Source organism: Rhamphochromis longiceps, linkage group LG20 (assembly GCF_057381845.1).
Source record: "Rhamphochromis longiceps isolate RC_006_pf linkage group LG20, R_longiceps_female_GT1.1, whole genome shotgun sequence".
NCBI lineage: Eukaryota > Metazoa > Chordata > Actinopteri > Cichliformes > Cichlidae > Rhamphochromis > Rhamphochromis longiceps.
The window spans coordinates 2,150,841-2,167,937 of record NC_140576.1 but is presented as its reverse complement, the minus strand read 5'-3'; the positions used below and the strand labels follow the sequence as shown (position 1 = coordinate 2,167,937).

At 39.8% G+C, this 17,097-nt stretch overlaps 2 protein-coding genes across 2 annotated transcripts; both read left to right on the top strand.

Moving 5' to 3' along the window:
* The first annotated feature begins 2,132 nt into the window (after positions 1 to 2,132).
* Positions 2,133 to 6,252, top strand: hoxc13a (homeobox C13a). The gene is made up of 2 exons (XM_085393384.1): positions 2,133 to 2,959; positions 5,067 to 6,252. Exons 1-2 carry the CDS (start codon positions 2,308 to 2,310, stop codon positions 5,321 to 5,323), a joined length of 909 nt encoding a protein of 302 aa, XP_085249510.1. The 5' UTR covers positions 2,133 to 2,307; the 3' UTR covers positions 5,324 to 6,252.
* Positions 6,253 to 10,819: 4,567 nt separating this feature from the next.
* On the top strand, positions 10,820 to 15,134 carry hoxc12a (homeobox C12a). The gene is made up of 2 exons (XM_085394611.1): positions 10,820 to 13,617; positions 14,701 to 15,134. The coding sequence occupies exons 1-2, from the start codon at positions 13,029 to 13,031 to the stop codon at positions 14,937 to 14,939; spliced, it is 828 nt and encodes a 275-aa protein (XP_085250737.1). The 5' UTR covers positions 10,820 to 13,028; the 3' UTR covers positions 14,940 to 15,134.
* The last annotated feature ends 1,963 nt before the right edge of the window (positions 15,135 to 17,097 follow it).

Here is a 17,097-nt window from a genome sequence, read left to right as displayed (position 1 = left end):
AACGCTACATCATCAGTCTGGAGGAACTGTTTCTACAATCAGCAAGAAATATGCACTTGCATCTGTTATAGTAGACAGCATTGATTAAAAATACTAACAATTAAAGAAGATTTTTAATATACGGTCATTAATAATAAAAAGGAGCTAAATTCTTAGTTTGGAAGGTGCCGGTTTTCTGCCGCGCAAATGTTGTCAAATTCCTGATTTTCAAGCAGAAACTAAATAGTATTTGGAATTCTTTCCCCCTCTTCGCACATAGCAAATATTTTAGAGTAAGGGTCTCCAAATAACTTCTAGTTTGCTGCATACTTCAGTGTGAAGTTCATTCTTGCCTGTCTAGACTCTGATTACGACCTTGTTTGTCTGCGTTTTTTTACCTTGACCTTGGACTTCCGTGCAGCTGCCGCTTGGATGAGCTTTTCGCAGTTGTAATTTCCTTGAGACAAAAGAGCTAAAGTCTCCGTCCGAGGAACAACAGGGGTCCGGCTTCCCCAGTGCTGTTTGCAAATGCGCAACGGTTGCTCGATTATTCCTAAGACAACTCAGAAGAGCAAAAATGTTGATAAACTATCCGCCCTTTACAGGGTAGCTTGTAGCCTGCTTTATGAGTGACTCATGGAATAGGCATTACAAAAAGCCTTTATGGATTCACTGTGGGCCTAGCCTATCGGCCATATTTGAAACTTGAAAATACAGTAAAGTTTTATATATTAGCTCAGAAGTAATTTTTGAAATGCAGAACAGAAGAAAGTGTGTGTGCGTGCGTGTGTGTGTGGGGGGGGGGGGGGGAGGGGGGGGTATAGAACCTGGTGGTAATAAGAAGAACTAAAACTTTTTGAATAGTCTTACAAATCTAAAGGAAGACGCAGATAAAACAACAGAGGAAGAGTTGTTGGAAGAAATAGGTCCGCATATCTATCATGGAGTATAATTAAATAAGCTCTTTAGCCAAAATACAGTCCAGCTCAAAGCGGCCCTTGTTCTTATTTTCCCCTGGTAGCGTCAGCATCCACTTATAGAGTATGAATGAAGTGCACAGTGAAACGGAATCATCACATGAATTCGCTTACTGGTGACTTTGTCTTCTTGTCGTTGAAACTCACTTTGGGCCTGAGAGTGAATCTTTAAACTAAATATATCCTTACTTAAACATATAACGGATTAAACTCTATAAAAACTAAACGCTATCAGTCAGTATGGGCAATTACGGCATTTATATATTTAAATACCAAAACACTGTTCGCTTATTTTGTAATGACGGCGTCTTACCTGCTATGACTTTCATCTCGTCCTGTGGCGGCTGGTACTGCGGTGCAGTGACTGTCATTCAGCACATTCACGGTTGATAATCCTAAAACTCAGCCTGGTAGGTCTGCATCACATACACACGGCGCGCACACACCCGGCCAACCTGTAGATACTTACTTAATTAAGAACAATATGCTGCAAAAAATAATTACCTCATTCTAAAAAATAACTAAATAAAAGAAAAGAAATACATAAAATGAAATATTATAGTTTTCACAATATCAACATCTTAAATGTAATATTAGTAACATCCTGATTATTCCCTGCTGCAAAAAAACAAAACAAAACAGAATTTCTTCATTATATTGATGTGCGAATTAGTAGAAGATACGGATCTAAATGCGCACTTCTAGGAAGGAGCCTTGATAAGAGGTTTGAATATGCATATATAGTGTCCCACATATACCTAAGACCAGTGTGCGATATTAAAGATTAAGTTGACTACATAATTAAGATTCCATATTACATTATCGTTCTGTAATATTATATATTTTTATATTTCAAACAAAACCCCAGACGCAACATATCCACCACAAAGTAATGGACAGAGATAAGAGTTTGTGTCATATGAAGCTGAAAATACTATTCACAAATGTAAATACAAATATTTTATTTTAATTTTTTCTTTGCACAATGTTATATGCCCTGGCATCTTCAGAAATCGGCTAAACTTCACAGGTTGCTTTCGTTTGCTCCAGATCGTGAACGTATCCAAACTCCCCTTTAAGGGTGTGGGTCTAGGTGATTTAAGCCAATGATATGACTCGGTGTTCTGCAGGAAAAACGGTGACACTTGAGGCAGTGGGTCTTTAAAGGGCTGCTCTGCTCCTGCTCACAAGCTCAATCTCGTAGGACTTGTTAGCGTATCACGTGCCAGATTCTTAATGAAGTGGACACACAAGAGCACTATGTGCGCATGCGCTCGGTGTAAACTGTAGTTGGAAATGAGGTGTCCGTCTTGGAGTAGTCGACTTTTAAAAAGCATCGGCAGCCCGTGATATGACGACTTCGCTAGTTCTGCATCCACGCTGGGCGGACACCTTGATGTACGTTTATGAAAAAAGCCCGAATGAAAACAACCAGAATAAAAGCCAAACAATGGAGGGACTGAGCGGTAATTGCCCTGCGACCCACTGCAGGGACCTGATGTCGCACCCCGCGCTGGGACGACATTCTGGCACCATAGCGACCCACCAGGGCTCCGTCTACTCGGATATTTCCTCCACAGACACTGGCCGACAGTGTCCCGCTTCTCAAACATCATCAAGTGCATCTTTGAGTTACGGTTATCCCTTTGGAAACCCATATTACGGCTGCAGATTATCTCACTCGCACAACGTGAACTTGCAGCAGAAGCCTTGCTCGTACCATCCCGCAGAGAAATATGCCGAGCCCAGCACAGCGCTGCCTACGGAAGAGCTGTCTACCAGGGCGAAAGAGTTTGCCTTCTACCCGAGTTTCGCCAGCTCGTATCAGGCTGTTCCCGGATATCTCGACGTGTCGGTGGTGCCCAGTATCAGTGCCCACCCTGAACCGCGCCACGACGCCTTGATTCCCATGGAGGGCTACCAGCACTGGGCTCTCCCTAATAGCTGGGATGGCTACAAAGAGCCAACACAACCAACTCATATTTGGAAATCACCTTTCCCAGGTATGGAAAAGTATAATGATTTTTAAAGTGTTCCGGCAGATTGGAATTTCTGTAGTAGTCCAGCTGCTTGCAGCATTTTAATACGCATTAGGGCTATTAAAAAGCAGGCAGATAGTTTACTTTGCTTTCGTACTGTGGTCATCTAATTTTATTGTGTTAAAGTCTCCGTATCAACTTACCAATGAGCCACGGGAAACTAAATCTGATGAAAAAACACACAACTGTAAATTCCCATGTCTGTCATCACGTGTAATTTTCCTGCATCTCTCATTTTATGCGGAGATATTCATATGGTTTGAAGTTCAACAAATCCCCATGCATTTCTTTGAAATATGCATAAATTGAAAGTAAATTGGAATTCCACGTTAAGGTGGGTTTTCTGGAGCCCATCCTTTCTGAGTATTTGCTTTTGACAGTCATATGATGACAATAGTTAAGTTTCGTCACGTAGAACAGAGAGGAACAGCACTGCATACCTTTGCCCCTTGTATGACAATATAGTGGCTTAGCTAGCCTGCTGCGTTTGGATGGTGCCAATAAATCTTAGCGCCCCCGTGGTGCGTCTTTTGCATATATTAGGATTCATTTATAACATTTGCATTACATACAGATCTTTGCATCATGTCGTATAAATGGTTCAAAAAGACGGACAGGCTCACCTTTTACGTTGTTTGCCATCACACAGCATGCCTCATATCAATAGCATGCGCCAGTATGCACTTTACAGAGTGTTTAGGCTACTTTGTTTAGCTTATGACTTTATTATCTTTTTGAAATCTGTAGCTATTTTTAATTTCTGGTAGGGACCCCATTGCTTTTTAAATGTTATAAATGTTACAAGAGCAAGCCACGCAAGCACGGGCACGCAGACAGTTACGCGCGTACACATGTACGAACACACAAGTGCGCGCTGCCTTTCTGTGCTGTTTCAGCCACACACACAGACTGACGTCCTCTCACGCGCATCAACTGATTTTCTTGCAACTAAAAACACATGCAGTGACTCTCATATCCAGTCAGTTATCCTCAATTTAATGACAAGATATAACTGAATGCTTGAGGACAGTGAGTCAAATAATAGGACATAGCTTTAAAATCCTTTAGCTTAAATAATGTGGATTTCCCCCCAATTTCATGTTTAAACAAGAATAGTGTATCGTAACAATCTCTTGCTGCCAATTATAGGGGGCGAAAAACTGCATGTATTACAGCTTGCCAGTATTTGTGTTAAGATTGCCATGCTTGTCCTGTCATGTTTTTGCACGGCTGTTTTGCATTTAGCTTTACTCTTGAAGAAAGAGACTAGTCACAAAAGTTAGGTTAACTTAAAAAAAAAGAACTACGGGGAATTAACAAAAAAAAGTGAATAGAGTATAAAAAAGAAAATTGCTTTATATTATGAATAAAACTAGAATCTTTCAAGAAAGCCTTTAAAGAAAAGTATAAAATATGTTAAACATGTATAACTTTATTGTAAGAATTAAAAACTTAAAGTTGCCAGCTGTCTTCAAGTTAGATGCCAGATTGTGATTCCTGTGTCTTACTGGTGACTGGTGTGTGGCACACACAACCGGACCAAATATAATTACACTTATCAGTCTTACCCCACAGCTTGATTACATGTCAATGGGAGATTCGTTTAAGATAACAATAACCGCAGTTACGTTGGTCCACAGATTATCAGTGAGATCAGATAAAGTGTTAGTATGAACCATAACTGTCACTTGATATTGAAAGATCATTTACAACAACTGGAAGTTATTCAGTCACCTCTCCACATGTCAGGTGCAGCACACCAGAGATTCTGACTTCCAGAAAATTTTAACTCTGTAGCCCATTCCCGTCACCACACACACACACACACACACACACACACACACACACACACACACACACACACACACACACACACACACACACACACACACACACACACACACACACACACACTCAAAGAGATTGTATTTTCCTATTTTCACTCCAGTAGAGTCCATCCAAATTTGACCGGCCTTGTCAAACGCAGCATTGCTGGTTTTGTGAAATGAAACATTGTGCTATTTTGCACAGCGACTAATATTTTCCTGGAACTGTTCCTATTTTCTTGCAGATGTTGTGCCATTGCAGCCTGAGGTCAGCAGTTATCGTCGAGGGCGTAAAAAGCGTGTCCCTTACACCAAAATCCAGCTCAAGGAACTGGAGAAAGAGTATGCAGCGAGCAAGTTCATCACCAAAGACAAGAGAAGGCGGATCTCGGCCGCCACCAACCTTTCAGAGCGTCAAGTCACCATCTGGTTCCAAAACCGACGAGTCAAGGAGAAGAAATTTGTCAGTAAATCCAAGAACAGTCATATGCACACCACTTGAATGGATGAGCGACTTTCTTGAAACTGCAAGTCACACTTTCCAAATCATCTTGCCATATATTTACCTCTTCCAATCGTAGTTGAAGAAATTTCTTTTGTATTTTTAATTTAAGTTCCATCATCAACTCCACCGACCACGCAACCAAGGTCTCCGATTTCAATTTAGAGATAATGCTCTAAAAACTGTGAAAATATAAAAATTCACTTCACATTTTGTTTTATAGGAATGTACATATATAAATATATAATATTTAAAACGATATTAGTATTTCAAAGACAAGTATTGTGTGTTTCTTTTCCTGTTTCCTTTTTCTAAGATTTCAAAAGGACTGATGATATTTCAATACTTGCAACTGATCAAAACAGAGGACACGGTTTAATGTCATTTTTGAACTGTAGTCGCCGCATGGACAATGGTTGCGGTGGCGAAAAGACATGCTGAACTTGAGACTTTATCGTCTTCAACAAAAGACTTTCGGAAGAAAGAATAATTTTCTAAATAAAAAAAGGAAAAAGAAAGAAAAAGAAAAAAATGTTACATCTGAATTTCAAAAGCTATGTGTGTGGGATATGTAAAGCCTGGGGTAAAACAAAGGCTGCTATGTCGTTAATCTGTACAGTGCAATGCCTTTCTTATTTAATTCATATTATCTAGTATGGCGGAAATGTAAACTGGAATATCCCCCAAACCTGTATTTTTTCCTTTTATCAGTGAAGGATTCTGTCATGCAACCGGAATGATTGTAAACCATTAAAGTCAGTGAGTATTACACATAAATGCACAATCGTTTCTATCTTGTTTTGACTTCGTTGGTGTAACATTGGAGATGATCACACGCCTTGTACGACGCCTGTAATTTCTACTTTGGTGCAGTATGTGAACTGTTTTGTGGTGTTGAATTACGTACTGATAACGTGTTTCATAAATAAATGATGATTATGAAAATGCTCAAATATCCAAGTCAATCAGCCACCCTCCTCGCAGCATTTCCTTTCGTTTCAAGTTACACCGGTGCTACTAAGTAGCAGAGACCCAGACCTCTATCGCTTTTCCTCTACAACATCCCAGCAACGGATGGGCGAGTCCAGATTTTTATTTCGCACAATACTCGATTAAGAATAACTGGGCAACCTGGAGTCATCTTGTTGGCAAGCAGGGATGATACAGTGATTAGTCACGATTAGTGCGCAACAAGGCATACTGGCACTTGCAAAGTCAGAAAAACATAAATGAATAACTATGCTGGAATTTACTTCTTTCTTCCACAGAGAACTACAATGTTGAGACTTACAGGACCCGTTTATTTACATAGATCAGCTTTGAGAAACGGAGAAATGTGCTCATGAAGTTTGTACCGCAAAATTCCACCGCAATTTCCATCAAAGTTAAAGGCAGTGCATTTTTTTCTGTTATTTAGCATTCGTTCAAGTTTCAGAATAACTGGCATTCAGCGAATCAAATGGCTTATCTACCCGCTCTCACGCGAACATTTAGCGGGTTATTATTTTCAATCCTTATTATTTTCCATCCACAGGTACAAAAGTGTTTTGTTGTGGGTCTAACGGAAACGTAAAAACCGGCAACCTTTAAGAGGGCAAGAAACATTGTCTTAATTAGACACCATCTGTACTGAGAGTATTTATTCAGAACATATTTTGCTGATTAATATTTTCCAACATACTGACAAAACCTGAGTAGATTTAAAAGGCAAAGCATTTGCTTTGGTAAATGTAGTTTTAGTCCTTCGCTGGATTCGGTGTACAGGCTCGAGCCTGCTGTAATTGCAGTACGGAGTTGTTCCAGGTAAACCTATACACAGGTTGCAGTTGTATTTAAGTTGAGAAGCCATTTCACCCAGCCACACACACACACACACACACACACACACACACACACACACACACACACACACACACACACACACACACACACACACACACACACACACACGGTCTATCTGCGTCTTAATAGTAGGTCAATTACGCACTGACGCTAAAAACACAATTCCCCACCAAGGCAACATTATGCAACAAGTCTGTGTGGTTTTGTTTATGTACATGTTTTTTATGTGTTTAAGGAGAAGGTTTTGTTGTATTTTACACGCATCCACTTGTTTCACATGCAGACTTTAGTCATGAATTTCTCAAAGGTAAGTTAGGCTAGGCTACTTGTGCAACAGGAAATGACGGGAGAAGAATAATACGCGGACATAAACGGTTAGACACGAGTGTCCTGAGAATAATTGAAGATGCGGTCAGTTTATTTTAAGCTCCTGGTGACTAGCCCACATCAAGTCTGTGATTAAATGTTTTATCTGAATTAAAACCCAGGTATATGACTCTTCGTGTGAGATGTAAAGCGTGAAAACGGTTTCTGTGCCTTTCTTTAGTCTTAGCATTTTACGCCTGAGGCCTTTCATATTAAATCTAACGTTAAAGCTAATCCCTAAAAAAACAAACAAACAAATCCAACCGAATTGATCATTAGTCTAAGTTTTGCTGTGCACTTTCATTTCTTTATGTGCCAATTTCTGGCGCGCTGTGTCAGACTTGAGGCTCTAAGCCGCCAGATTTCAACTTTTGTTCGTTCGTTTCCTGGATTTTCAGTCCCTGTAGAAAGTTCTGGCTCCTCTAATTTACCCTTGACCATGACTATGCAGTCACTTTGACCTTGACATCACAGCGGATTGTGAATAATAAATAGGGGGTTGGACACCACTGCTGACGGTTTGTTTGTAGGCAAACAAGGTGTTATTTCCCAGTCTAGACAGACGGGCTTAATGACATGCCATAAATACATAAAAAGGGGAAGTGTAGCGATATCCTCTGACCTGCGACTCTGACCATCTCTAAGAGCGGTGCATTAACATTTTGACTCAGTTGTTTTTTTCTTTTCTTTCACCCCCCCCCCCCCCCTCTTTTTTTAAGAAGTCATCTAAAAGTACTTGTTCTAGCCCGTACCTCCCAAACCACCAATGGTTTCATGCACTCATCATGAGGTGTGTGTGTTATTGACCACGGAGGACAGGTAGAACTTTTGACGCCTCACACCAACATCAGTAACCCTCAGCAAGCAGCCATACTGCCTACACAGCAAGAGGAAATAATTATACGACGTCGCCCACAATAAAACAATTAAAGGTACGGCTGTTTTCTTCCTAATATGGCAGTAGGCCTACATGGACTTTGTTTTAGGACATTTTGTAGCTTTCAAAAAAAAGTACACTGAAAAAACAAAAGTAAGGAAGAATATGCTGTGACAAGCATAACCTTAATTTTTAAATGTGGTTTATTTCTGTCGATGAGCTACACTTCGTACAGCGACGACGTGAACGTTTTCATATGTAAAAATGCACAGCTGTTTATATGTATTTTGTTTCAGAACAAAAGTATGCGCTACGTATTTTTTCTTTAGCTGTGTATTTAAAGTCCGACCAGTAATTTGCCACATAAATTGGCTAATCTACACCAGCAAAATGCAGTGAAACGAGCGGAAAATGCGCTTTAAAACATACGCGTGTGTAATGCTGTAACAACCATGTTTTTAAAGCGTTTTACATATACATATATGAAGAACGAGAAATGGTACAGTACGTAAACTCATGTGTAAATGTATCAGCGTCGCAATAAGCTACACGGTTCCCCTTTTTTCATCTGCTCAGTTTTAGGCCCAAATCGACATCTATGCCAAATATGTTAAATAGCCAGATTAGTAGTTTATGTGCCAAACGGGGAATTATGCAGCATATTAAACCATACAAAACTGCTTCAAAACTAAAAGAAAAAAGTAGCCCTTGCGTTTTGCTGTATGTGGAGGTGTGAAAGCAGCAGGCCACCGTCAGCTATGAAAAAGGGGGCTGATAACCTCTGGTGGTGACCAGAGGAAAATATCAGGAAGTGTTGCAACAGCATTTTTCTTAATGTGTTTTCGTTCATGTCTAGTTTTAGCGCCTGGTTGACATTTTTTCCAGTGCTTTTGACAATATTTGCGGAACACGGAGCTTACCTTTGTTTCATTTTGTCCAATTATTTTAAAGTAAAAAAGATTTTTAAAAAAGGAAAGTTTTCTGTCAGCATTTAAAGTTGAAGCCTGACGTTTAAAGCTGACAGAATGCCATTTTTATCTTAGTTATTTTGCAAGGGCACTGCTGTCTGAATTAAACCTTATATTATACCATCAGTGCAAAATTATTTGATGTCTGTAAATGTGTTATTTGATGTATTCTAGGCATAATATGCTCGATCAATGTAAGACGCAGAAGGCTACCGAGACTTTCAGCGTTTAGTTGTTTTATTTATTTATGCATTTATTTGTTGACCTCACTGGAAAAAAAGGCGACTTCATATTTTTTAAAAGTTGCACACTGTTCAAACATGTTACAAGTGAATTAAATCTTGCTAGGCATACAAGCCAAGTTTTGTTCGAAAATTCATACTCTAATAGTCATAAACAGCCCTAGTTAATTAACACTTTATAGTCAAATTTTTTGATTAAACATTTTACTATACAGGCGCACAGGATACTAAAGTTGTCAAGTTTGGATTAAAAATTAATCCAGCTAATAAAATAAAGAAATCAAAGAAAAAATATTCTTGTCTAACATTTTTTGACAGTTTCTTTCGATACAGCTGAGCACAAAGTGACGGTCAGGTTCAGATATTGATTTCTATAAAGTGAAGCTTTACTATTGATCCTTAGTTTGCGTATTTTAATTTTTTAATTTTTAATTTTTACACAACAATCTCCGGGTTAAATTATAATGAATACGTATTCTATTTGGGTTGTTTTTTAGCTTCCTTAATTTGAAATTCAAAATAATAATAATATCATTTTCCCTCGGAATGATATGCGCTGTTCTTAGAGATATAAGTAGCAGAATTCGTATTTTATCAAAAGAATGCATATAGTTATTTTTGCAAGAAAACCACATAAAACATAGTGTGTTGCTGTAAACAAACAAACAAACAAACCAAAAAAGCTCTTCCAAAACATTTAATCTAAAACGTTACCACTTTGTGGTTCCTTATACTTCCCTTGGTGGTTAGTTTTTCTTGAAGGAGGCTTTTAAGGGGTTGCACATAGCTATAACTGTGGCAACCTGCCTGCCGAGAATCAAAGAGAGAAAAGGGGAAGAAAAGCCCTTTGTTTAGGCTATTGCCCTGTCTGGACAGGGACCAGGGGATTGCACGAGACTGTTTTCAATATCGAGCAGACAGTGTACTAGACAGTGACCTTGACAGTGCTATATGCTTTAAGTTCTTTATTTTAAATAATAGATTTTCGTTATGCTAGAGCACAAGGCCTATAGCCCACGGTCACATATGACATCATCGTCGAGCTAAAGATGCACAGAACAGACGTGCAGTTGTTTGCACGTGAAATCCGGATCTGTGGGATACTTTGGATCAGAGGCGTGGAGAGACGAGGCAAGGAGGCGCAACACATGGCCTCTTTCTCCGAGGTAAAGTGGCGACTTAAGCCTGCACATTACTTAACGCATGGACGTCCGGGACATTTTGTTGTAAACATCACACTGTGCTGTTTTGCTTTTGTCAACTGTTATAATAACATGAGAAGCTGTGAAGTGATAGCGAGGCACCCAAATGCTTTTCATAAGACCGAGGCCTAAGATATTATACTGGATTGATGTTGTGCTGCATTGCGAGACTCCCTAACTAGATGCAAGAATGTGCAGTGATAGGAGAGGCAGTGAGACCAAGGGAGAGAGATAAACCCCGACAGATCCCCAAGAGCTTCTCCAGTTTAAACATTTGATATTTGTTCTTTCTATTTAAGGCTAGAGCGAGGCCCGGTGCCTTTCGGTTAGATTGGATACATGGTCACAAGTTACGGACACAGCTATCAGATATCGGCTGACTTGCAAATCGTTCCCAAACCAGTGTTTAGGTGAATGCTAATGTTCTCACATAACACCTCATTGGCAAATTTCTAATTGGCAACTAGCGACATTCAGCACGCCGCATGTGCAGGCTTCTGTAAGCCGGCGCATTTCTGTTAATGCATAAATTCATAGTGCTGCTGTCAATAAATAAAGGGAATATTAATGTATTTTATATTTGGACCTTTACAACAGATTTTCTTTTCTTGGTGCTATGTTAACAAGGCTGATATTTTTACATTTGTTTTGCATTATCAAATATACGGATTATATATCTTTAAATTTAATGGAGATATCAACTCTCACAATACATACTGCAGTTTGCTGAACCTCATATCTATTCCTTTATTTTAATGGAGTATTAAAGTTCAACATCAAGTTCATCCCACCTTGTGTCGTGAACTTGAGTAGGCTGACGATGACATAAGTGGGCTATGTTATAGCTATGATTTTTTTTTTTAAATATATGTCGTCGGACTTTTTAAACCACCTTGATTGAAATAAGCGGAGACTGGATTATGACAACTTTAGTAATTATATAAATTGATTTTTGGTAGTGGTGGTGGTAGCAAAATTTGAATTTGCAGGGCGATTGCAATAAACTGTTGCTGGACTCGTATAATACTGAAAGAGTTTAAACGACTGTGCAGTCTTCTTAGATTTATTTATTTATTTTCAAGAATAAGAAGCCTGTGTATCCTTGAGGGGAATGCAAAAGCCATGGATCACTTATAAGAATATGTACGAGGATTATGGTCATTTGATGACCACGGACCACATTAGAAATAGTTGGGCCAGCTGTTTGCAGAATACCTAAATCACGTGCATATGATAGTGATTTTTTTAATATTTTTTTTGAAAGAAACTGCACTTTGGCGGACTCTGAAAAGTTTGCGTGTGTGTGTGTGCGTGCGTAAACAGAGCGCTTTTGTCAGAAAATAGGATGACGGTATCACAGAATATCTCATATTTGTTCAGTGTCTTCCGAGCTGCATCCACAAATCAACTAATTAGTGCGTTATAAAGCAGAGAGACTCTCGGCTGATTGAATCAGCTAAGGGCCCTCTGATATCTTGTAAAATTCATATAAAAGAATTGTGAGAGGTATAACAATCCCACCAGAGTTTGGCTGCGAACGTTTATTGGTGGTATCTGTTAAAGTTGTTCATGTGAGGTGTACTAGAGAATATTATGTGAAATATACCCTCTTAAAGTAACCTTGTAGAATATCGTCCTCCTTTACAGAGCCAGTGGCTTCAACCTGCTGACCCCGTTACTGTAAATATGAGTAGAGTGCGGCAATGAGCATCAGTCTTTTCTTAAAACAAGCTTGTAAAATTGGGACATCACAGCTTTATATGACACGGAATTCGACCATAATTTGCTAGAAAACAAGATGTCATATGCACCCTCTCCTTCAAGAAAAAATAGTTTTCATAAGAAATAGCATTTAAAAAACTTTTGCCAGCTTATAAAGATATTAAACGAGGCCATGGACAGTTCCACGAGTGTAAAAGGAGAAACAGTCTGGGCTCCTTTTGGACGCGGCGTTGCTCGAGTGAGCAAAAACAAGATTCTACATTTTTAATAAAAGGTTTATAGTATTTTTAAAAAGCATATAAACCTCAGTAATACAGAAGTTAATGTTTTGTTTTGTCTGAGATGGACCAAGTGGGTGGTACCATGTGTAGCAGAATTTAGCCTGGACACGTGGTCTGAGAATGACCAATCAGGCGCTCCTCCAGGTTTAACTACGTTAAATGTCAGATTGCAATAAACTAGAAGCTGTTGGTCGGGCCCGCGGAAATGGGCGAGCATAATCTCCTTAATCCAGGGTTTGTGGGACCTTTGGTAAACATCCACACTGGAGACACATTTTACTTTCCGAATTTTAGAGCCTCAGGGGGACAACTGGCGGGGCTACCGTCTCTCTCGTACCCGAGAAGGGACAACGTTTGCTCCCTCCCGTGGAATCCTTCGGAGCCGTGCAATGGATACTCTCAATCCTACTTTAGCAGCCCCGTGTCTATTAACCCTTCCTTCAATCGGTCGTGTGAAATTACCAGACCAGAGGAAGGCAAATGCTATTACAACAATGGCAACGGGAATAGGGAGACCTGTTCAGGTGGCAGCAGTCTCAAACGAGAGGATAGGGCGAGAGACACATCATCCCTAGCATCTGACCACGGGATGCACAGTGGAATTGGCAGCACGGTTGCCTTTTCTAAATACGATTATGGGACCGAGCAGCTAACGCAAGACCCGCCATCCTGTCAGTCAATGGAGTCCGATTCCAGCTCCTCTCTGCTCAACGAGGGCAGCAAGCCTTCATCCAGCGACACACAGACCCTGGTGTCACCGGGAAGCCATTCCAGCAACATAGCCGCAGGCGGAGGTGAGCGTATTTTGTTTTTAACCACAGTTCTCACAATCGCACCTTCACATTATTTATAAGAAAGAACAGGCTGCGCACAGCGTACATTTACCGTATTAAACCGTCATTAGAGCTCGTTATCTTGATGCACAACATGCAGCTTAGGTTAGCCTGCAGGGTACTTGCGTGGTGTGCAAACGCCACTAGGGGTTGCCCTAAAATACTCCATGCGCCATGTGTGTGTGTACAGTTAGCGATAACCCCCAACAATCCATATCACAAGCAGCGTTTGAGTAAACAATTCAGTTCCGCCTTCTATTTTTTATAGCTCAGGCGAGGTTCTGTTACTTAGACATATAAACGGTTGACTTTGGTCTATTTTGTTCGCACTCACACAGATCAGTGCAGTGATTTAAAGAAGTGAGTCGCTTTGGTTGACTGCATCGAATAGAGACAGTTTTCTTTTTAATGACTCGTAAACCGAATTAATCTCTGTCGCTGTAGACTCAGGAGTCATTTAATATGCTTTGAAAGTCGCAAATAAGTACAGGGTATTTGCAAGCACGGCTCAATTACCACGTTAATGCTGCTTTAACTGCAACAATAAAACTTCCTGTGACACAAACCGCGGTATATTGGTGGGCTCCATAAAGGTGGCTGATTTTTTTTATACGTGGGGAACAAAAATGAAACGAAACTGGACAAGTCCTGATTTACAAATATTGGGATTTGAGTCAGAGACCAAAACAAATTCGTGGTACATGTGCAGGGAATGACAGCTTCCAGGGGCATTCGTTTTCTCAGTTTAAGATAAAGCACAAGCCCCACATCATGGATGTTTAGCAAATCACATCAGCTTACTCCAGCTAAACCAAAATAATACATTTATTTACATATACACATATTTAGAAAAGCGCCTTATCACAATGCTATTTAACAGGTTTGCTCTAACATGGCGCATTGCATACTGACTTAACTAGAGAGGCAACTTGACTTGGACAGCTGATGCCCCAGTAGGTTCCCCATAACCTTGGAGGTGACCGTGATTTTGCAACCGTGGTGACTAATCCACTGTGTGCTCCCCTCCTCTCCCCTCTTCTCCAGGTGCCCCGTGGTACCCGATGCACACTCGGACCAGAAAGAAGCGCAAACCTTATTCCAAGCTTCAGCTGGCTGAGTTAGAAGGTGAATTTATGCTGAACGAATTCATCACCAGGCAGCGGCGGAGGGAACTCTCCGATCGTCTGAACCTCAGTGACCAACAAGTCAAGATCTGGTTCCAGAACCGCAGGATGAAGAAGAAGAGACTCATGCTGAGGGAGCAAGCTTTGGCCTACTTTTAGAGATGCGGCAGAAGGTGAATCGATAGGCAGTAAAAAAGAAAAAGAAAAAAAAAGAGAAGAAAAAGGCAAGCCTTCTACGCTCCCTTAGGTCTTCTTTTAGTGCATGCAACCATCTACCCATCTTTTACATTGCAAGCATTTATTACCCTACTTTATTTCTAATATTTTTATATCAAAGGTGCGGGTTGCAAAAACCCTAAACAAGCCGCTGCCTGGCATCCAAAGCTATACACGTCAGTGAGTCTTCACGTTTTGGTATAATCGCACAGAAGAAGCTGTGAGAATGTGTTTGTGTGCGTGTGTTTTACTTTATCCCGATCTGTCATGACATTAGTGTACGGCCTAAATGTGTCTTTAGTGTAACATCTTTTCGGTTGACACATAGTGACGACATCAGGATTGTTACCGTTTTAGTCAGAGAAAATAAGGCGGGAGAGTCGGCGAGCCCTCGAAATAGGCCTAAAAATAATACTGAAGTCAGACAGGGAAGCCTGACTGGGGTGAATCAGTGCAAAAAGAAATGTCTGAAGTTATGAAGTGATAAAGAAGAATCTCGGTTTCGGTCGCCTTTACCTCCACATGCCATACTTTGTTAGGCAAGAGGAACAACGCCTTTATCTTGTCTCCATAGTTTTCGCCACGTTTATGGGCACGTTCACGGTCACGGGCGGCAGATCTGGAAGTCTGGGAGTCTGCGTGAGGAGGCGAGAACTAAAACCGCAGTGTAATTCATATCAATGTTTTTATGACTGCGCATTGAAAATTGATTGCCATGACTTTGTTCATGTGCAAATAGATTTCTGAAGGTATTTTCCACTTTCACCCCTACTTTTATTGCTTTTTTACGTGTCTTAACATCAACCACTGAATCCTGCATGGGTTGCGTTTCTTTCGTTTAGTGAGGTCACCGTTAGAAAACGGGTTTGAGCTGCTATAAAAAGTTTAAGTCCAGACTGTACCAGTCAAAAAAAGTGTATTTTACAATGAACTAGCGAGGACCTGTAATGGAAAGATTGAACAGTACTACACAACTGTGTTCAAGGCCAACTCGGTTACAGCGAGGGACCCGCCTAAACTCGCAACAGCGGGAGAATAAGTTGTTTTTTGGGGAAAGCGCATTTCAGAAACTCGGTGCTTATGATTTTTTTTAAATCAATATGTAGAATTAAAAAAAATGTAATCATAGGCTTATGTGTGTGCTCCCTTAATTCAGAGTGAATGCAGTGCATTATCCGTCATGTACAACGAGTAAGCTATAGCAGTGAAATGTTCTCAGCATGTTATTGATGTGAAATAATCATAAGTCATGTTCTGCAGGATACTTTTTCTGTAGGTGACTTTTATATTTTTTCTTCCAAACAAATGCCAACAAACTAAAACTTTTTGGACTCAAACGTCTTCAAAGAATGTATTAGTATTATTATTATTATTATTAGAATTATTATTACTAGAATTATTATTAGAGAGGGAGGACGGTCTATTAGACCTATTAATGTACTTGCTTTTTGCAATGTGCTCAGTGTTGCCCCTTTCTTTACCCTGTACTTGTGTACAACTTTGTTCAATGAAATGACATATGTTGGTATTTGCATCCTATTTGAGGAGGCCTTATCGCTATGTAATAGGCTAGTGCTTTATGTTATTGACCGTCTTGTAACAATATCGCATTCCATAGGCTATAGCCTATTTGTGGTTGTAAGGGCTGGAAATGTAGACCAAAAGTGTATAGTGTCAAGAATGGTAAGAAATGGTATGTAAGGTTTGTTTAATTTTTTAAAATTTTACAAATGTTTTTATTTTTTTAATATTATTATCATCATCATTATTATTATTATTATTATTATTATTGTTTTACCATTCATGACATTTAAAAAAACGACGTTTCAATGTAGTAGTTGTTTATTATCGTTATTTTATGTCACTCCGATTGCATTCCTTTCTTTGCGCTTGTAAGGATTGCTACGTTGTCTTGTAAAAGTAATAATGATATGAATGTATATGCGTAAGGTCTTCAATAAAACACAGTATTGAAAAGGTTACTGGTATTAGCCTGTTATTATGTTGCTTATCTGAATTTTCTGCTTCAACACCAATGATAACTGTGGGGATTATTTTATTGGACGTGACCTGTAACACGGTTTAAAAGCTACACGCGTCC

Coding starts and splice junctions, on each gene's coding strand:
- hoxc13a (XM_085393384.1), top strand. CDS start 2,308: ATGACGACTTCGCTAGTTCTGCATCCACGCTGGGCGGACACCTTGATG. Junction 2,960..5,066: donor TTGGAAATCACCTTTCCCAG/GTATGGAAAAGT, acceptor ATTTTCTTGCAG/ATGTTGTGCCATTGCAGCCT.
- hoxc12a (XM_085394611.1), top strand. CDS start 13,029: ATGGGCGAGCATAATCTCCTTAATCCAGGGTTTGTGGGACCTTTGGTA. Junction 13,618..14,700: donor CAACATAGCCGCAGGCGGAG/GTGAGCGTATTT, acceptor CCTCTTCTCCAG/GTGCCCCGTGGTACCCGATG.